Source organism: Zea mays, chromosome 1 (genome assembly GCF_902167145.1).
Source record: "Zea mays cultivar B73 chromosome 1, Zm-B73-REFERENCE-NAM-5.0, whole genome shotgun sequence".
NCBI classification, from domain to species: Eukaryota; Viridiplantae; Streptophyta; class Magnoliopsida; order Poales; family Poaceae; genus Zea; species Zea mays.
In genome coordinates, this window is record NC_050096.1 from 216,201,099 (window position 1) to 216,222,846 (window position 21,748).

At 44.0% G+C, this 21,748-nt stretch overlaps 3 protein-coding genes across 7 annotated transcripts; 2 read left to right on the forward strand and 1 right to left on the reverse strand.

The window, feature by feature from the left end:
• Positions 1-590: 590 nt before the first annotated feature.
• On the reverse strand, positions 591-7,165 carry LOC100284760 (calcineurin subunit B). 4 transcript variants are annotated; one of them, XR_002750548.2, is made up of 7 exons: positions 6,915-7,165; positions 6,703-6,827; positions 6,399-6,495; positions 6,188-6,297; positions 5,720-5,794; positions 1,425-1,487; positions 591-847 (listed from the first exon to the last, which is right to left on the reverse strand). XR_002750548.2 is itself a non-coding variant. In NM_001157655.2 (6 exons), the coding sequence occupies exons 1-6, from the start codon at positions 6,982-6,984 to the stop codon at positions 797-799; spliced, it is 528 nt and encodes a 175-aa protein (NP_001151127.2). In that variant the 5' UTR covers positions 6,985-7,083; the 3' UTR covers positions 614-796. The 4 variants fall into 4 exon arrangements, 3 of the variants coding, with proteins under 3 accessions (XP_023158159.1, NP_001151127.2, XP_023158157.1); NM_001157655.2 differs by lacking the exon at positions 1,425-1,487 and having other exon boundaries at positions 614-847; positions 6,915-7,083; XM_023302389.2 differs by lacking the exons at positions 591-847; positions 1,425-1,487 and adding an exon at positions 1,856-5,373.
• A 16-nt stretch (positions 7,166-7,181) lies between these two features.
• Positions 7,182-14,239, forward strand: LOC118476119 (uncharacterized). The gene is made up of 2 exons (XM_035964238.1): positions 7,182-8,438; positions 12,235-14,239. The coding sequence occupies exons 1-2, from the start codon at positions 7,611-7,613 to the stop codon at positions 13,648-13,650; spliced, it is 2,244 nt and encodes a 747-aa protein (XP_035820131.1). The 5' UTR covers positions 7,182-7,610; the 3' UTR covers positions 13,651-14,239.
• LOC103643262 (uncharacterized) lies at positions 8,999-11,786 on the forward strand. 2 transcript variants are annotated; one of them, XM_008666424.4, is made up of 4 exons: positions 8,999-9,593; positions 9,681-10,907; positions 11,000-11,118; positions 11,200-11,783. In XM_008666424.4, the coding sequence occupies exons 1-4, from the start codon at positions 9,050-9,052 to the stop codon at positions 11,590-11,592; spliced, it is 2,283 nt and encodes a 760-aa protein (XP_008664646.1). In that variant the 5' UTR covers positions 8,999-9,049; the 3' UTR covers positions 11,593-11,783. The 2 variants fall into 2 exon arrangements, with proteins under 2 accessions (XP_008664646.1, XP_008664645.1); XM_008666423.4 differs by having other exon boundaries at positions 9,035-9,593; positions 9,681-10,913; positions 11,200-11,786.
• Positions 14,240-21,748: the final 7,509 nt, after the last annotated feature.

The window sequence follows — 21,748 nt, forward strand, 5'->3', positions numbered from 1 at the left end:
GAATAATATGAATCAATCAAACTTCTAGTAAAAAAGTCAAACGAATGATAAATTAAAATTGAGGGAGTTTGTATTTAGACATAATGTATATCTCGGTGCATGGAATAGCTACATATCTATTATCTAAATATAATATATATCTCAATGATAAAATAATTGTATATAAAAATCCAGAATAACTTATAACTTAGAACGGAGTGAGCACTAACTAATACTATAGTTTATAAAAGTACTAAGAGCCATATATTCAGTGATGACTTGATCATCTGTTTTTTCCGACATAATGTGTGTAGCGGTGAACCATACATCAATATGATTATCCGGACTATCACATGGCGTATAACAAGTATTAGGGCTTGTTTAAGAGCACAAGTAGGGGATTGAGAGATCTAGAATCTCCTACTATTCAATTTTAAATAGTAAGTGATTCTAGCTCCCTCAGGACTGGTTTAGGACTAGGGATTTAGAGAGGATCCATGAGAGAGGAATCTTCTTGCTATTTAATTTTGAATTGCGAAGGATTCCTCCCTATGAATCCTTCCAATTCTCTGGTCACCAAATCAGCTCTCAATCTCCTCCAATATCCTTACTTCCAAACAAGCCTTAAGGAGTATCAGCGCAAGTCAACTAATCCTCCAAATAACAGGTACATTTGTTTCCTTAATTACATCTATGATCATGATTTGATTTACAAGGATATAAATACACCATAGACTTAATTCAACACAAATGAACATACAGGTCTGGGGCTCTCGGCAACACATCACGATACAACTAGATGATACTTATTTGGTTTTTAGTCAATAGGAACTTCAACCTCCATCTTGAGCTCAGAATTGCCAATAATCTGAAAATATATATCAAGTTTGTCAATGAAAAAATGGTGCTTCCTTCCAGCTGAAAATAGTGCAATACATATGAGCCATAACTTTATAAGTAAATACCATAGAATTACCAAGGTATATCAAACCAAAGAAATTGGGTTTACAACATAAATAGTTGCTTCATGTATTTCAGAATATAACAGACAATTCTTCTGGACTAGCCTTATCATATGGTCACACTCATAATGTTTACAATTACAAATACTATAGTCAAACCTAGTCCCATGGGACCGACTAGTCGACTAATCACAATTATTCATTGACCAGACCGACTAATCGAGCCTAGTTCATTCGGATAGAAATGAGACTTGTATATTATGAGGGCTCTAAATCTAAATATATTGAATTACAGGAGTTTACAAATATAGAAGATAAAATGCAAATATGGACATATATCTCTAACACCCCCCCCCCAAAACTCAAGGTGGGTCAAGAACATTGAGTTTGGAGAGACAAAACTGATGCTGAGCACGGGTTTGTGCCTTTGTGAAGAAATTTGCCAGCTAAAGCTCTGATGGCACATACGAAGAGAAACATCACCTTGTATTAGTGCTCGTGTATAATGAGCGTCGACACCAATATGCTTGGTAAGATCATGCTTTACTGGATCACGAACAATACAAATAGCACATGTACTATTAGACAAAAGAGGAGTCGGTATACAAACATTGACATCAAAATCCTCAAGCAACCACCGCAACCAAGTAACCTCCGCAGTAATAAGAGCCATAGCACGTAACTCAGCCTCTGCACTCGAACGAGAAATTGCTACTTGTTTCTTAGTCTTCCAAGCAATGAGGGAACAACCAAGAAAAAGACAATAGGTAGAAAGAGAACGATGATTAGAGGAATCACTAGCTCAAGTAGCATCACAATATGCCTGGAGCTATAAGGAATTGGATCGTGGAAAAAAACAACCGAGATAGTTCCACGAAGATAATTAGAACTCGGAGCAAGTGACTATAGTGAAGCTGAGTGGGGGCGGAAACAAACTGATGGAGAATATGAACAAAGTATGATATATCAGGACAAATAACACCAAGGTAAACAAGACTCCCAACAATGTGGCGATACCGATAACGAGTAGGATCCTCAAGAGGTTCACCATCCATGGCACGAAGATGAACATTGAGTTCCATAAGAGTATCAATTGTCCGCTGATCAGTAAGAGAGGCCCAATCAAGAAGATCCAGAATGTACTTCTCTTGAGACAAATAAAACCCTCAGATGAAGAGGAAAACTCTATGCCAAGAAAATAATGAAGAGGACCAAGATCAGACATGAGAAACTGCTCACTAAGACGTGCCTTGTCGAAGGCAATATACTCAAGATTGTAAGAGAGTGAATGCTTGATTGTATTGCATAGAGGTAGTGGTTACATATATAGACACAGAACTGTGATCCTAATGGGTCGACATTCCAACAGTGGTGCCGGCCCACACACAGTCTAACATCTCCTCGCAGTCGCAACGGGGGCACCACACACAATGAGACTAGAGTAGAAGCCGAAGGTAGGAGCCGACGGGTTGATATCCCCCCGCAGTCACAACATCGTGAGAATGCGAATGTTGTGGCTGGGGTACAGACCGGTGTGGACTCCGAGAAGATGATAGCCCATGGATGTCGAGGTAGCCGAAGTCGAGGTGGTCGTGGTCGAGAGACACGCAGCAGTAGCCTATGCTTCGGGAGGGGTCAACGTTCGAGCGTCAACGGTTAGCAGGGCGACACAACAAAAGAGCACCAGCAAGCCGACCTTCTTGCTTCTTCGATCGCCCGGACGTCGAGGAACCCCGCCAGGGAGGCCGACGGCAGTGTACGTGTCTGCGTCAGTCATAGTGGTCGCGCTCATGGCAGAATAGAAGGGGTAACAACGGATCCGGTTGGGATGGCCATGACAGCGACGGATCCTGCCGGGAAGACGATGATCTAGCCAAAGGGACGACAGATCTAGCCGGGAAGGTTGCAGCAACAGTGAATCCGACCGGGAAGGCCACAACAGCGATAGTCGACGGATCCAACGAAGGCGATGAACGGGAGGAGGGCGACAGGGTGGTTCCAGCCAGGCAGGGGTCAGCTCCATGGCAGGGTCGACAGTGGCCTAGACGGCTTGAGAAGGGGCTCGGCGTAGAGTCGGTGCTTGGAACAGGGCGGTGGTAGGAGATAAGGGAGAGGGAGCCAGTCGACGGATGGGATGGGTGCCGCCCCGGGAGGGAGGGATGAGCCTTCTGGGGTGGCGACGCAAAGTAGGTGGTGGCTCCTGGCCTCTCAAGCAGGTGGTGGCTATGTGGTGGGTTACAAACCCTAACCTTAACCTAGTCTAATACCATGTAAGAGAGTGACTGCTTGATTGTATTGCATAGAGATGGTGGTTACATATATATACACAGAATCCTAACCCTAATGGGCCGGCAGCCCAACAATGGTGTCGGCCCACACACACAGTCTAACAAAGATCATCTCATGGGATGATCATATCATCAACATAAAGAAGAGTCCGTACACGAGATGAAGTATGCACAAAAAGCGCATGATCATGAGCGTTGGCAGAAAACCCAGCCGACGTGACCATAGACGCAAAGCGCTGAAACCAAGCTAGTGGAGCTTGCTTGAGACCATAAAGAGAACGGCGAGCCGGCGAAGATGACAAATGCATGTAGACCTAAACCCTCAGGAAGAGAATAGACGCAAAGCGCTGAAAGCAAGCTCGTGGAGTTTTTGTTTCTTGATACCCTCAGGAAGAGAATACCCAAGCGGTGGCTGCATGTAGACCTCTTCACGCAGTTCACCATTAAGAAATGCAGTGTTGACATCAAGCTGAGAGATGGACCACTCACGAACAGAGGCCACAACAAGAGGAGTGTGAATAGTCATCATGTGAACAACTGGAGCAAAAGTCTCAACAAAATCACGGCCATGTTCCTGCTAAAAACCACGAGCAACCAATCGAGCCTTATAGCGCTCAAGAGAACCATCTTAACCTTATAAACCCACATACACGTGATAGTACTTTAGATGACACGTGAGAAACTCCCAAAGACACATACCACACATGTGTAGACGCATGCTGGGAACCCAATCTCGATAGTTGGTGACATTGAAAAGCATCGGACATCGCAAGACCACCAGACGAAGAAGTCGAGTAAGGCAGCATCTTGACAGTCGATGTGGCAGGCGACGAGAGCGTAATAAGGGTAGGGGCACAAGTAACAGCAAACTGTCCTATTCTTTTTTCTTTTCTTTTTTCCCTTTTTTGTTTTCTTTTTTTCCTTTCACCTCGTGAGACGCCCACTCATCTGCAGGGGCCACACGGTAAGAGACTCACAACGAAACCAGGCCTAGACGGTGGCCCAGCAGAAGTGGAAGTCGTAGGCGAAATAAGGTCGCGACGAAGCAGCGGCCGGGCGAGAGACCTCACCCAGGACAGTGGCCACGATGCTGGTCCTGGCCGATGGACGGAGGCCGCGACGAAACAGCGGCCAGGCAAGAGACCTAGACGGCGGCCGCAACACCGGTCCTGGACAGTGGCCACGACGGAGATAGGAGACGCGGCGGCCGGGCGGGAGGAGTTGCCTAATGATGTCGGGAACCGAGCGGTCGCGTGCAGGTGACTGCACGGCGAAGCACAGCGACGGTGGCTGAGCAGGAGAGACGACCCACTCGCGTGCAGGGGAGTCCACGGATCGCGGGCAGAGTAGCAGAGGGGTAGCACACCCAGCATTCAGACTAACTGAGGGGCAGTAGCACAGCAAGCAAGCAAGGGGGCAGGGCTAGTGCTGTGGAGTGAGGCATAGGGGAGTAGGGAAAGGACACACAATATGCAGAGTCATCACGAAGAAGGGTGGCGGCTTCACCGCATGAACGACATTGAACAAAGAATAGTGTGCAGGAGACAAAGAATAGCAATCAGGGGAGGAGGAAAGGCGCACAGGAGATAAATGACAACGCATGTGCGAGGAATTGTAGTGGTGTGGGAGAAGGAAATCTGTGCTGCCTCCTTTCTCTGTGTTTTTGGTGGTCTGTGCACCTTTATACTAAACTAACATGCCAAATTGGCAGCCCAATAGCCCACCACTAAGCCTAGTTCAGCAGGTCCATGAATAGGACAGGCAATCATAGATCCAGCCTGGTCATCCCCCTCCGACTAATCGCGATTAGGCGACGACTAGTCGGATGACTAGGTTTCTAGTCAAGCTAGTCGCCTTGGTGACCCTGATCAACCTCCATAGACCGACTACCATAGACCGACTAGGCCGATTAATCGTGGCTTATCACAATTAATCGGACGACTTGTAAACGCTACACACTCACAGTGTTCATTGTTTGACTTACTGAAAGATAAGCGAATGGACAATAGCAGGTGGCAGATTTTAATGCCTAAATTCGGTTATAAAGGTATTTGCAGAAAGCAGATGCCATAACAAAAACATTTCGTTCATTGATTCGATAGTATGCAAGCAGCAGCAAATGGATCAGAAGAGTTGAACCTTGCCTGAAAAATGTATATTTGAGAATATAATTGTTACTTGTTCAGACAGTGTATATAATTATATATGTTACATTGGATGCCATCAGTGTGTATTCGATAAAAAAAAGGTACCGACAATCCAATATTGAGATCTTTATTCAGAAAATATTCTGAACCCTCCTAATGATTTAATATGTACTTTGTAGACTGTTATATTGATTTTTTCACAGCTTTACAAATAATAAAGCTCTTCCACAGAAAAATCACTCCTTCCAATAACGGATCTGATCATCTAAAACAACATGTGTTCCAATACTTGCTAAGCTGCCAACTTGCCATAACACCCAAGTGTAAGGAGGAACAGTCTTACCTTCATAAAGTCTGGGAGTGTGAAATGTGAATTTTTTGTGTACCCAGCTTCTTCTAACACATGAGTCAAGACTTTCTGTAATGCACAATAAGTGCCTTTGCGTGAGCATATCCAGAAAAGACATTGGGGGGGGGGGGGGGGGGGGGGGGGGGGGGGCAGAAAACCAGAATGAGCAAAATGTCTCTTATATTATTATCACGCAAATAGGTAGAATAATGAATGTCTTTTAAATCTATTATACGCAAATTAAGAAATCTTAACTCCAGGAAACTATATCCTGCCGCATGGTGCCAATAGTGCCTTTTTGGGGGAGGAGAAAAAGATAATTTGCAGATAAACTCCTTGCAAAAGGCATTATGTTTTACTGAGATAACTTCTCAGCTGAAACTAGCTAGCAGTTCATGCCCATGCAAGAATTGCTATGTCGTGTGATAACCCAAGAAGGAACCGGAAATCCAGAGTACAAACCTGTCTCTGTTGCTCTGTCATAAATGAACCTGTCAGATCTCGCAAGATGCTTAAGATGTCATCAAAAGCAACCTTCCCGTTGCAGTCAGTATCATAAACCCTGAAAATAACTGGAGAGGAAACAGCATAATCAGACACAAAAAGGATTTGAAACAACATCCACACTACATATTGACAAAATGGAGAATTATAATAAGAATCTAATACCTACATTCAATCTTTTCCTGTAGGCTTGTGCGGGGGCTAAAAGCCGACAAAAATGCTACAAACTCCTTGAAGTTGAGACCATCCAGCATCCTCAGGAGCCTCTGGTATAGAACAAAGCAACCTTCAATTGCAAATTATCAGGAGACAACACTTGCTTGATCACACAATTCACTTCCAGCCAAAACCCTCAACGTAGCATGGTCTCTAGCCATTAGCATATTCCACAAATCCGAGGATGTCATCGGAATTCGGAACGGAAGAGTGGTTAGTGACGTGAGGCGAGTTTAGCGGTAGGTGGGGGGCCGTACCTGGGAGAGGGGATTTACGGCGAACTCAGGTACCGACATGAACTCGTCAGCGGAGACGAAGCCACCTCCGTTGCGGTCGAGCTGGCAGAAGCGGTGGTACAGCGACACGATCTCCTGCTGCGAGACTAGCGCCAATACTCGCGATGCATCAGATTAGATCACACCAGAGCAGATCAGGGGGAGCGAATTAGGCGTCAGAGTTAGCGACTCACATGCGTGGTTACAATGGTCCTGGACCTCCTCGATATCGTATTGGGTGAGCATAGAGGAAGTGCTCCCCATCTCGGCCGGACCGCTGACAACGGCGGTGGAGGAGATCGCCGGAGCCGGAGGAAGTGACGATTCTGGTCGGGGACGGAGAGGGCGTTATGAGTTATTCGTACGTCAAAAGCAGTCTTGAGCTGTTGAGCATTATTGTACTCCGTCCAAATCTGCATACTGGTTTAAGTTTGCCTTGCCATACCATGTTCTGTTGTTGTTTGCTCCTTGTGGGCTTTGGCTGGACCGTGGTACCTCACAAATTCTGTTAGTACCGATGAGATGAAGGAAATGTTACACAGGAATTGCCCAGCGTCGCGAGCCTAGAGGAAGGAAGCACCATGCTATTGTCCGACTCGTGGGCCTAGAGTGGGCGTGACTTGTCACTGTCTGGCGTGTGTGCGTCTGTATCGTGGGGCAGTGTCCCTGTCTCGTGGACTGCTTGTAAGCGTTTAAGTAGTGGTCGTCTGCCTTGGGCAGGGGGATTTACTGAATATTGAATAGAACTGCTTCCTGTTGCATTCGTTCTCCTCTCACTGCTACCTTCGTCTTCCTCTCATTCTTCCCTAGATCTCTCTCCTCTTCTCCATTCACTAGCAGTAGCTAACAATTGGTATCAGAGGGAAATCGTTCCTCGACCGAAAGCATCCATGGCGTCTCCTTCACTGGTCGATATTCAGCTCATCCAAGCGTTGGAGCACCAAACCCGGGTTATCCTCGCCGAGCTCGACAAGCGGTTCACGACGCTCGACTCCAAGTGGGAGCCCCACGCCGGCGCTGTAGAGTCCCAGGCGGTGGACTTTGATCAGCACCGCAACGAATTCTCATCAGCCCTCCGCGCAGACGTCGAGGCACATCTCTCGGCGGCTGACGCGGATCCGTTGGAATGGATCTGCTACTGGGAGGCCTCTACTGGCACGCGTGACGCTGGCTATCTCCCAGCCTCCAAGTCGTCGAGCCTCGGTTCTGTTCGCGAGTCCGACCTCGCATGCCCAGATCAGTTCGTCGTCGATTTTGCGGTCGCGCTCGTGGACCTCAACCCGCTCGTCCACGTCGACTTCAGCACAGTCCCAGTCGCAAACTCCGCCGACCCTCGTCATCAGGTGGATCCAGTGACTCCGCTCACCCCACACCTACGCGGATTCCAGGCGGTGCCGCCTCTCCTCGGCATGGCCTTTGAAGGCTGCGACATCAGTGAACAGCTCGCCGGAGCCCATGGCCGCCTCGACAACTTCACCACCACATCCTGTGAGTCGTGCCCGATTCGCATATCTTCGTCGGCTTCCTCTCTCCTACAGGTGCCCAAGGAGGAGGACGTGGTTCCTGCTTTGCCCGCCAAGTGTTTGATTAATTGCTTCGGCTGCAACTATGGCTCTGTGTTGTATGATGACATCAAGATTGGAGCTCAAAAGTCTATGAGCGCTATAGGCAGGGAAGAGAAGGAAGTTCGATTTGAGTTGAAAACACATGGCTCCATGGTTCGGCTAGGCGGCGGTTAGGCGGCGCCTAGGCGCTAATCGACGGGCTAACGCGTAGCCTAGGGGGATGCGCGGCGTCTAGGCGGGCGCAGCGCCTCCGCGGCGAGTTTGCGGCGCGCAGGCGCCGTAGGCGGGCGCGTAGGCGGCCAAATTTTAGCGCGCGTAGATTTTTAGAGGACGGCCAGGTTTTTAGCGCGCGCGCGCCGTGCTCCTCCCGCGCGGAAAATTCCTCCTCCCAGCCGCTATCCCGCTCGGCCTCCCTCCTCCCAGCGCGGCAAAATCCAGCCGCCGTCCCTCGTCCCCGCCGGAGGAAGTGCAGCCGCCGCTCGACCTCCCTCCTCCCAGCGCGGCAAAATCCAGCCGCCGTCCCTCGTCCCCGCTGGAGGAAGTGCAGCCGCCGGAGGAAGTGCAGCCGCCGGCCTCCCTCGTCCTCGCCGTCCCTGCTTCCTGCCAGTGCCAAGGTGAGTTCTCCTCCCCCGCCGGCTGCTCCCCTCCCTGCTCATCTCCATCCACTAACTTGGCATCTCCTGCTAACTTGGCCTCCCCTGGTTTTAGCCTCTAGAACCTGCGGACTGCGGTCAAGAGAAAGGATAGCCTTCTGAAACTTAAGGATGTCATCAGAAACTGCAACTGCACCTTCTGAAACTGAAGCAGCTAGAGCGAATCTCCTAAAAAGAAATTCAGATGATGTTGGATGGGAATATGGTGTTCTTGTTGATGCTAACAACAAAGACAAGGTGAAGTGTAAGTTCTGTGACAAGGAGATGAGGGAAGGGATTTATAGGTTGAAGGAGCATCTTGCCCATGTTGGAAAGAATGTGAAGAAATGCACGTCTACAACACCGCAGGCTCTAGAGGCTAAAGAGAAGTGCAAGAAAGCAATAGAGGCTGCAAAAAGGAAGAGGGAGGAGAAGACTGTTCGTGAGCTAGAACTTAGAGAGGAAGTGAATGTATCTAGGGTTGGAGAGGAGTCAGAAGAAGTCACTTGTGTTGGAAGCTCACAGCCTCACAAATTAGGGCCAATTGACAAATGGACACGTGCTATTGATCCTACCAAGGCTGATTCATTCAAACAACAACAGCTGAACAAGGAACTATGGAAAGAACGAGAGCATGAGGTGCACAAGTTTATTGCAAGATGGGCCTATAATCATGGTAAATTGCTAGTATACGATGTTGTTTTCACATTTTAAAATTCATGAACTGAACACTAATTAGACTTCATTTTTTAATCATTGGCAGGAATACCTTTCAATGCATGTGACAATGATGAGTTCAAGCAAATGTGTGAAGCAATTGGACAATTTGGACCAGGACTAACACCTCCAACTCAAGATGCCTTTCGAGGTAGTTTGCTGGAAGAAGAATATGAAAGAACCAAGTGTTTGCTGCAGGAACGTGAAGCCGAGAAGATGAAAAATGGGTGCTCTATTATGACCGATGCTTGGTCAGATAGGAAGCGGAGAAGCATAATGAATATATGCACTAATTGTGCTGATGGAACCTCCTTCATCAGCTCAAAAGAGATGTCAGGTGTGTCACACACAAGTGAAGTCATTTTTGAATTAGTGGACAAAGCAATTGAAGACATTGGTGAAGAAAATGTGGTGCAAGTAGTCACTGACAATGCCTCTAACAACATGGGAGCAAAGAAGCTATTGCTTGAGAAGAGACCACAAATATTTTGGACCTCTTGTGCAGCTCACACAATCAACTTGATGCTCCAAGGAATTGGCAACTTGCCTCGGTTCAAGAAAGTGATTGACCAAGCAAAGTCATTTACCATATTTGTGTATGGCCACACAAGAACATTGGAGTGCTTGAGATACTTCATAGAGGGGAAAGAGCTAGTGAGGCCAGGAGTGACTAGGTTTGCTTCATACTTTCTCACTTTGAACAGTATGCAAGAGAAGAAGGATCAATTAAGGAAGATGGTGGTTCATAGCAGGTGGGACTCATTAAAGGATGTGAAATCAAAGAAAGGAAAAGAGGCCACAACTACTATATTGAGTCCAGCCTTTTGGAAGGATGTGAAGCTAATGTTGGCTGTTTTTGAGCCATTCGTCAAAGTCCTCCGTTTGGTTGATGGGGATGTGAAGCCATCCATGGGTTTCCTTTATGGAGAGCTACTAAAGGCAAAGAGAGAGGTCAAAGAGGCCTTTGGCAATGTTGAGTCTCGATTCAAAGATGTTATGGCTGTAATTGAGAAGAAGATGAATGGAAGACTTGATTCTCCATTGCATTTGACAGCTTTTTTGTTGAATCCACACTATAGCTATGCTAACCCATCAATCTTTGATGAGCCCAAAATGAATGAAGCCTTCATATCTTGTGTCGAGCAATTTTATTATCATGATGAGGACCAACAAGAACAGGCTGCCAACTTTGAATTGAAAAAATTTCAGAATAGAGAAGGACCATTTAGCAAGAAGCTTGCAAGAACTTTTCAAAACTATGATTACAATCCAGGTAGAGGTACTTATTATATGGTTGTTTGCTGTTTTCTAACATGGCTGTTTGCTGTTTTTTAAACTAATAGAGGTGTTTCTAATTTATTTCAGCATCATGGTGGCGGTTATATGGAACTGAAACACCAGCTTTACAGAAGATGGCTACAAGGATATTATCTTTGACATCAAGCTCTTCTGGTTGTGAAAGAAATTGGAGTGGGTTTGAAGGGGTTAGTACCTATCTATTAATCATTTCAGCAGCATTATGATTAAATTTCAGAACTGAAAATGTTTTTGTTTCTAATTTATAGATACACACTAAGAAGAGAAATAGGCTGACTACAACCCGCCTCAACAAGTTGGTCTATATTCAGTTCAATAACAGGATGATGAATAACAGAGAAAAGATTAAGTCAAAGAAAATCACTGATGTTCTCTTGTCTAGTGATACAACTGAAGCTCAAGGTTTTCTCCAAGAGGGTGGAGATGATTGTGCACAAGTTGTCTTTAGAGATGGGGAGGAAGATGAGATGGAAGGTACAGGGATACCTTGGTCTGTTATTGGAGAGGCAGTGGGAGCAGAAGAACAGCTTGAGCCTCGTAGAAGTGCAAGAGTGAGAGAGCTCTATGAAGGAGAAGAGTTTGAGTCTGAAGAAGAAGAGAATGAAGATGAAGATTTGTGCTACAGTGAAGATGAAATATGATCTGGACCATCTCCATCTAGTAGTGAAGCCTTTTGTGATGCCCTGGTCTTATGAACTGCAGTTGTGTCACTTTGTTTCTGTGTGTCTTCTTTTGTGTGAGACCTGAACTAAGAACTATGTGCTTGTGCCTTGTGCTGTCCTTTATTTATAAATTGTGTTCTGCACTTGTATTACTGTCCTATCCACTTGTGTTGTAATTACCAGCTGCTGATATGGTGTGCTCAATTGCTCATGAATGGGAGGCTGCTGAAATCATCCAGATAAGTCACAATTTAGTGTTTTCTATTTTTTTTTTGATGAACAGCTAGCTGTCTATTGACTAATTTACTAACTACTAGCTGTCAAAATGTGTTGCAGCCTTGCAGGAGCTAGGAACATGCAAGAGTAAGCTCAGCTAGGAATCAGATATGTCTACTAGCCTTCTTTTTATATTTACTGTGAGTCTGTGACTCATATATAGTAGTTATATACGTATATATAGTTATATACATAATATATATATATAATTTATGGCTATATTGCCAAAACGCCTAGAAAAGCGCCTAGAAGCGTCTAAGACCGAGTACTCCCGACTAGGCGCTAGGCAATGGGTCACCGCCTAGATTCCGCCTAGCGCCTAGCTGAACCTTGCATGGCTCCAAGAGGGATGATGACCCTGCTATCTTGGTTTTGAATACTTGTGCCAGTCGTGACCTTCATGACCATGTTGTTGGGGTGTGTCTTGTAGCCCAGGATATGACTGTTCACAAGTTGGTCATGGACGAATTTACTCGGCTTCAGGGGGACTACAAAGCAATCATCCACGACCTGAACCCACTGATTCCTCTTATATTTGGTGCTGGGCAATTTGGGTGGTGCTCTGAGTGGAATGCAGCCATGACCAAGTTTACTGGGTGGCACAGAGATGAAGTGGTCGATAAGATGTTCCTTGGCGAGGTTTTTAACAGCAGCAATGCTTCCTACCTTTTGAGGGGCAAAGATTCTTTTGTATGTCTTTGCATCATTAGCAACAACTCATTAGCTGACAAGTCAAGCTGCTTGGATTTGGATATGGCTGAATTTGTGTTACCAGTTGTGGTGGGGTCTGCTGTAAGTAAAGTACTGATAGGTGGCCAGGCTAAAGGTACTGCTGTAAATTCCAATCTAGAAAAGTTGTCTTTTAATGAGGTCATTTTGTGGGAGTATCCAATGAAGTGTGCTGATTGGCAACCATCGGCACCACCCATGTCACTAGAGATTTTGCTGGCGAGTGGTACGAGTCGTCCTATTCCCTGGCCAAATTTTGTTTTGAGTTGTATAAGTTGTGCAAACTTATATTTCAGTTGGGCACTAAAACCACCATGGCTGCTTCAACCACGACAGGATATCAGTGCTGTACTGCGACCAGTGCCATGGCCCTCCTTCAGAGCATTCCATGACGCTATTGCAAGGTGGTGGGATTTCAGTTTGCTCATGCTACCACCATGGTTTCCTTCAGCTTGGTGCTATTCTGGGTACAGAAGTGGGGTGCTGGGAATAATGTCAAGGATCACCTCTTTTATTTTTGCAGTATGGCTCAGTTTAAATCATTATGATGTGCATTATTCTCATATAAATTTAATGGCCTGCATGATGTTGATCCAACTCAGTTGCTTTTGTAACATGAGGATCCCTGAGAGGCAATCTGTAAGCTATATGGTGCTCGCGCTCTACATATTCAGATTCCATACCAATCTCCAGGTCATTGTCCCTATTCTCATAGTTTGCATAACTGCTTTGTACAAGTTAACTGGAGTTTGCTTGCTGTTTAGTTATACCTGGATAGTCCAACAGACAAACCACCTGATCAGTCTGGATGAACTTCTTGGCAGCTGCTTATTTAGTTTCAAGGAGCCCGTTCTGAATTGGGTTTGTGGCATCTGGATATCTGTTTTCTGTGCGCAATTCGACTTGTTCAGTTGGTGTTCTGAAAATTCAGACTTGAGCAGCTTAAGGCTCTCAATTGCACTCCTGACAACGCAATGGTGCTCCCAATACATATCTTCTCTATATTGCAAACGTCATTGTGGCTGGAGTTGAAAGAGAAACATGGCCTTGCTCCTTTTGCCGGTCAAAATGTGAGGAAAAATGGAATTTTCAATATTGCACTGGAAGGAAGGATAAGGCCTTCCACCACAGTATCACAAGTGCTATGGAACCTGGTGGTTCACAGCTCTTGCATCGACTTGGGGGCAAGTCGAATGTTAAGGAGGGGAGAATGTTAGTACCGATGAGATGAAGGAAATGTTACACAGGAATTGCCCAGCGTCGCGAGCCTAGAGGAAGGAAGCACCATGCTATTGTCCGACTCGTGGGTCTGGAGTGGGCGTGACTTGTCACTGTCTGGCGTGTGTGCGTCTGTATCGTGGGGCAGTGTCCCTGTCTCGTGGACTGCTTGTAAGCGTTTAAGTAGTGGTCGTCTGCCTTGGGCAGGAGGATTTACTGAATATTGAATAGAACTGCTCCCTGTTGCCTTCGTTCTCCTCTCACTGCTACCTTCGTCTTCCTCTCATTCTTCCCTAGATCTCTCTCCTCTTCTCCATTCACTAGCAGTAGCTAACAAATTCCAGTAGAAATCTGTCTATAGTTCTGGTCTTCTGTCTCCAGCGTCCCAGATAACAAAAAACTTCCAACTATATGTATGGTACTAGTAGGATATTGCATTTGTTTATCTTTGGCCAGGTGCAGGAGACCAGCCTTCGCACGCTTCTGATGCAACTGCGCGCGACAGAGATCTGCAGGATGATGAACTGACAAAGATGAAGAGGATAACCATGGTTTTGACGTCGGCACGCCAGCATTAAGCCTACTCGAAGATACTCCTGCCAAAGCTAGAAGCGACTGACGGTGCTTACAGACTATTTCAGGGGGGGGGGGGGGGGGGGGGGGTGTAAATGGTTTTCACCGTTTTGCAGTTCCTTTTGGTTTGTTTTCTCTTCGAACTTCATAGGGGATGTTAGTTCTTTTTGGTTTTGTAAATAGTTCCCACTGTACATCTTGACTTTTGAGAAGTGAAAAAGAAAAGACAAAGGATAGAAAAAAGAACCGCCAACGAATTTATCTTCTGTTTTTGCGGAATTTCAATGTCGCAGCCTTTCAAACCTATTCCTTTACGTCTCATAAAAATAAATCAACGTATTATTAGTATACATACTATTTAGTGCGTTCAGTTGGAGAAAAATATTAAGGCCTATTTAGGTCCCACGAGTCGAAACTAATATGTAAAACTGCTTCAATTTTATCATTAAATCTTTTTTATCTTTCTTAATTTTGAGGTGCGAACACAAGGCTAATTTGTCCTTTATGGTTCGATTTGATGACGAGTGATTATCAACGGGTAGCGTCTCGGGTCGAGTCATGTACTGACCGGGTTATGTGTTGTGCGACTATTTCGGTCGGTTTGTGTTGTGCAGGTGTAGAGCATAGATACGGTGGTTGATGGTGAAGGTCATGTGGGTTCATGCCGATGGACCGAGAGCGATGAATGACGACAGTTTAGACTTGACCGAGGGACCAGAGTCGCCGAATGACTAGCCTGGTGGCTGACACTTGGGACACACACTCGCGCGAGGACGTGGTGGAGCAGGCCGTGTCGCCGACGCGGTCGAGGACAGGTGGTACACGTGTTCGGGACGTGGGGGACGCACATGCCGCACGCTACTCAAGATGGTTTGGTGCTTGATCCTCGAAAAACCACCCAGTGCTACGGACCACGGGTTTTCGACCGAGTTTGGCCTCAAAACTCGGCGCTTGCGGTTTCAGCGTGAATCAGAGGCGGCACATGGCGTCATCGTGAAGGGTGCGTCAAGGCGAAGGAAATTTGTGTGGAGCGCGTGATCGTCAGATCAAAATCCCAGGAGTTGGTCCTTTTGCCTCCGGCTAAGTGGATATGCTTTATTTATCTAGGGGTAGTTTAGGTAGTAGTAATAACCCTTTATAAATAGAGGGGTGGACTGGTTGTTTCAGCCACCTCTTTGGCTTACACATTAGTCTTTTGTTTAGAAAACCCTAACTTTTATTCCCTAGTTGAGCTCGAGATCTGCAGATGCTTTGAACCTTCGCGTCTGTGTTTTGTAATCTTCATCAATTAATCCGAGGAAGCGTGACCGATACAGCCCACGGCTATGGTTGACTATCAATCTTAGTTTTCATTCTAGCTGAAATTTTGATTCTCTTTGCTCTTGTGTTCTTCTCTCTCCTCTCTTATGGATTTGTGAAGAACCTTCGAGTTCTTATTGTTTGGGTGGTGTTGTGGATTGATTTGTGGGGAGATAACTCTTCAGATCACTGTGTACGCCCAGTCAGTGCAGTTTTTGGTCGTGATTCGAGTTGATCTCGTTTTGAGCTCGGTTAAGAAACCCCCAACAAAACCCAAATTATGACCGTATTTTCAAATCTGCCATTGGTTTACAAATCCGATTGAGTTCAAATTTTGTGAAAACCTTGGAAACACATTTGTCAAGAAGTGTGTAAAATTTCATATCAATCAGAGTCCATTTGGTTTAGTTTTTCATTCAAGAACTAAATTTCGAGCTCCTAAGAACTTTTCGGTGTCCGATTTGTGATCCATTCGTTTTGCTGGTCTCGTGTTAGGATTAGAAACATTTTGAAATCATGAGATCACTGGTTTACTAATGTGCTTTTTGGTTGAACACTTTCTTCATCTCAATTGAAGTGAAGTGCTTAATTTTAGTTTTAGCTGCAAAAAATTGATTGGCTCTCATTCACCCCCTCTGGTCGGCTCACCGGTCATTCACTCAGAACTAATAAAGATGGTTTAGAGGTGATGACACTGAACTAAAGCCCAAGTTTAATACACTGTGTGGTTCGTTTGTACTTTTTCCCCTCAAAATTGAATGTGATGCGTAAATGACTTCATTAATAATTAGGCATATTTCTTGGGTCCCAAAATCTATTTTTATAGCGGACCCAAAGTGACCTTAGGAATAGAAGACCTAATCCTAAACAAAAAAACTATTGTTATACGTATTTTGAATGCTTGTCATTATGCTAAAATGCTTGATTTGCGTCATTGCTTGAGTGCGATGAGTTGTGGAGTAATGTATGTGATTGCATCTACATACACTTAGGCATAAACATATATTTATAAGATAACTACGCAACTTATATTATCCCCTATTAAAATAAGCATCTGGCTTAATAAATCCATCTCATAAGATTGTATATTAACTTAATAGGTGTCATCTTATCCTAATGAATCTACTTATCCCAACCTAGAAGGATAATCATAATCTAATCTAATATGATCTAGTAAGGCCTAGTCATATCCAGTCTAATCGAGACCCCATATAATCTAATAAGACATAGTCTAATCGACTCATATTTCTTGCACCTAATTAAAGGGTAGAGTAAATTAAACCAAATTAGATAATAAGATTAAACTCTACACCTAGAAACTATTTTTCCACCTAGTTCACTTAATACTAAACTGGGGCATTAGACCAACTCGGACATATACAAACAATAGAACATACATACTCTTGATAGGTTGCCTAATCTATTTCACAACAAAGATTCTAACCTACTAGCCTGACCTACATGTTCCTAATGACTGCATAATTTATCTAGCCAACCTAACGAAGCAACCAAACTAGATATTTGCCATAGCACACTCAGCCTATGCCTCCTGCTTATTGACTATCTTATTTTGCCTACAACCTATCTTAGCTATATGTCCCTAACTTAGATGATAACTCCAAGACCAAAGGCTGAAGGTCAACCTCGTCAACGAAGGATAGAAATCTAATCAGATCTTTAGATACGTCACCACCCAAGAGGGAAGAGATCAACCTCGTCAAGGAAGGATAGGAGTCAGACCATATCTCCAAAGGAATCAAGATCAACAATACGGAATGGAGTTTTTCCTTGCCATAATCTTTCTTAATCTAACTTATCCTTGATCTAACTATGACTCATCCTACCTAATATATGGCTAGACATAGAAGATACCCATTAAAGACATGAACAAAAAAATGGTATTGGAACCAATTAGAAACTAAAAGCTTAAAAAAGAGAAGTAAACCAAACTAATTGCATCCCTTTCCTTACTAATCTCAAGGACGAGATTATTTTTAAGAGGGTAGGATTTGTAACACCCAAAATTCTATTTTAGTGACTTAGAAGATTTCTTCAAAAGATTGGAAATTTAAAATGTCTTTAATAAGGATTTTTTACCTTTTTTTTATTACCCTCCTAAATAAAATAAACAATAATATTAAATTTCCATGATTCAAACTTGGACTTAAAGTTTGACACGGGAATATGAAGTTGAAAAACAAAAGAAATAAATAGGAAGACTTTCAATTTAGTCAATAAGGTGAATTATTACTTTCAAGAAATACATGCTTACAAGCATTTATTTAAATGAATAAGATTAATAAAAAATATGATTTTCATTCATGTTGAGTTTTTTTATTATTGCATCTGAACTTAAATTTCAAGACTGAATCTTATTTGAATTCGGAATTTGAAACTTGAACAGGAAATATAAAATAAAAAAGAGAGAAAGAAGCATGCCTACCCAACCCATTAGTGTTTTAATGGCCCATCTGCTCATGGTCACGCCGACATGTGGTCCCACTGCTCGGTTTTGGCCGCACCCTTTCAATGTAACTGATTGTGCGGTCGGAACGTCGGGAGCATCGAACCTCTAGTTTGTTGCGATCAGCTCACCACCGTATCTACCAGATCCTCTCCATAACAGAATTGTGATCGTCGAGATCCTCACGTATCTACCTGTGCCAATCGTCATCCCCCCCCCCCCCCCCCCCCCCCCCCCCCCCCCCCCCCCCCCCCCCCCCCCCCCCCCCCCCCCCCCCCCCCCCCCCAAGCGGACTCTGCTCTAGCATATAAAGGCTGAGCCATGACCCCCTCGCCCCATCGAGTCGATACTTCCATACACCAAGCCACCATCCTCGACATAGAGGGAGAGAAGAGAGGGTTTCGCCGCGTCGTCGCTTCAAGCTTCCGTCGCCATCCACAATTAAGAAGGAGGGCCGAGGAAGATGGCTAGAAGGATTTGCCAGGGAGTGCGGAGTCGTGTGTAGGGCTTGATCGAGTGCAAGGGACATCCAGGGCAGAGGCGCACCTCGCCGGAGTCCATGGTTTGTAGTCGATCTGCGTCGAGTCGTGGATGGGGCTCCCGTCTCTCTTAGCAATGGTGAGCCATCCCTCTATTGTGTTCGCTTTTGTCTCTGCTCCCTGTTGTGTATAGTAACCGTCAGACTAGAGCCCTAGATCATTGGTGGGCCGAGCGCCGATGACAGCACCACTGAAGTTTACATCGTCTGCTGTGTCCAAGCGTTGGATGAAGAAGAAGCACGATCATCCATTGATTATGTAGTGGACAACTCCGATTAGAAGTCCTCGTACCCCTTCGGTGGGAGTGAATCTGGGCCTTCGATCAAGATCCAGCGGCTCAGGGCTGAGCTCCTTATGCAGCCAAGCCAATTTCTTAAAAGAACCCATATCCTATTTTGTTTTGCTTTGTAGTCAGGGCCGGTCCTGGAGGGGGGCAAGTGGAGCGGTCGCACCGGGCCTCCGGTTTTGGAAGGGCCCCAAGTAATGTACATGTATATATAATCTTAGATGTTGTGTCTAGTATGGCTGTTTCACTTGCCTCTTTTCACAGGACAGTTCTAACGTTGAGGTAAACAATCTACTATCTGAGTTGAAGGTTTTGAAGTTAAGTTTACCTGAAATACCAATATCTTCTATGGAGATTTTTTAGTATGTTTGGCAAATGGATCTGTATCAAAATATTTCAATCGCTTATTGGATATTGTTTACTGTGCTTGTGACTGTGGCATCGACTTAGAGAAGCTTTTCAAAGTTGAAATTGTTGAAGAACTATTAAGGTCAACAATGTCTCAAGATCGGCTCAACGGATTGGCTACTTTATGCATTGAGAAAAAATATTAGACGAGGTTGATAGCAACAATATTATCAATGACTTCGCATTAAAAAACATTAAAAGAAATTTTTGAGATAATATGTACAAAGATTTGAAGTTGTTTTGATATATTATAGATTTTTATTATTCAAAAATTTGCTTATGTACTTGGAAGAAAGTATATATATTATAGACGTTTATCATTCAAAAAATTTTGAGGGCCCTAATTTTTTGTTTCGCCCCGGGTCCAAGAAACATCAGGACCGGCCCTGTTTGTAGTCCACTTCTATTCAAAAGAAATTACCACAGAGTCCTAACATCTATACCTTAGGCCCTAGGTAGTATGAATATAGCATATGACGTCCATTAATTCTAGAATAATAATAATAAAATTAAATCTAAAGTGAATTTCTATCATAAAAATAAATCGAGAAAGTTTAGAAAATCAATAACTTGTCTGTTTTAACTCTATTTTAGCTCATTCAAATTGCATTAGCTTCATAATAAGATTGCCTACGCATTAACAACATTATTTGCATCATATCACATATTTTTACAAATGGATATATGTTTAACCTATGTCTAGTAGATTAACTTCTCTAAATCAAAGTTAATCTGTTTATAATTATAGTTTGGCTAAAATATGATCTCTAATCAAGTTATAACTTGGATCAAAGTTGAAATAGTTATTTCTTTAGAATGTCTTTATCATATGATTTATATCAATCAACATACAACATAGTTTATGTTTAATCACGTGCATCTTTCGAAAAGTATATCTTTTCAACTGTAACTCTGGTTTAGTTGTTCTCGAAGCTACGATCTCGTAGCGACGCATAGAATATTATTGCGTGGTTTGTTTCCATATTTGGTGTAATGTTATTCTTACCTATTCTTTGTCTATCTATATGTATTACTGCGATTATAAGCAAGGTCACAAGAAATTTGAAGCCCAACTTTTGGGGAAGAATCTGGATTACAAGGTTATAACAAGTATAAGGCAAGTTGTGTTTTTGATCACTTTATTTACCCTAGTAATGATCTTGATAATCAATGTGGCATGCTTAGGTTAAATTGATGGGACCTAACAGTTTACCTAGTTTTGTTACCCTACACCTTGCATACAAATAAATTATTGGGTAGTCTTGCTATTGCTCTACCTGGTTTTGGGATTAATGCTACATATAGATTATGATCATGCTCTATCGTCAATGGGTTTTTATTGTTCATGATAAAATCATTTTGTTAATTGGAACATGGAGCGACCATCCGAGAAAATAGTGCTACCACACGGGTGGTATGGGATGCCCTTGGCTAACTAATTAGGAAACCTAGTGGAGGACTACCTTACCCGAAAGGGCAACCGCAATATGAGGAGCTGTCGATATAGGGAGGTTCTCGGGTCGATCATGCTACGATGACTTTTCGGACGATGGATTCCTACATCGCCTCCTTCTCAACGAAACTGTAGCAGGTTTTCTCAAGCTAGTGCAACTTTGTAAAGGCCTCGTAGTGTACCCTCGCCAACTCACCTTGGAAGTGTTTAAGGGTCTGTACAACCCCAGGCGAAAAGGGAACACGACTTGTGGGTCAATATGCGCAACCTCTGCCAAGTGTAAAACTGGTATATAGCCGTGCTCACAGTCATGAGTGGCTCGGACCGTCACATGAGTAATTTATGGAATTAAACTTAACATGTCATTTGCATTGCATTGTGGGATTTATTCATCACTATGATCAATTATTTAATTGGGTTGGTATATACTTATACTTAGTATTTGCTAATAAAATTTTGACCAACTTATTAAAAGCAATGCTCAGCCTTAACCATTTTTCCTTGGTAAGCCTTACACTACACATGAGCCCCCACAGTAAGTGAGCTCACGCACATTATTACCCACACTTGTTGAGCAATGACCATATGAGAGCTCACCCTTGCTATAATCACACCAGGTCAAGAACAAGTACCGCAAGATGAGGAGCATACAATATGCTACTATGAGTTCGGAGAGGTCTAGGTCGTCGTATCCCAGTCAACTATGATGGTGGAGGATCATTGTCATCATATGATGTATTTTACTTAGCTATTTTTACTAAATTCTATTATATAATAAAGATGTGACATTGATTTATGTACCATGAGTCATAATATGTGTGAGACTTGATCCTAGCACACATTTAAGATGCACCCAGGTTTGCCCTTAAATTTAGGTGTGACAAAGGCTC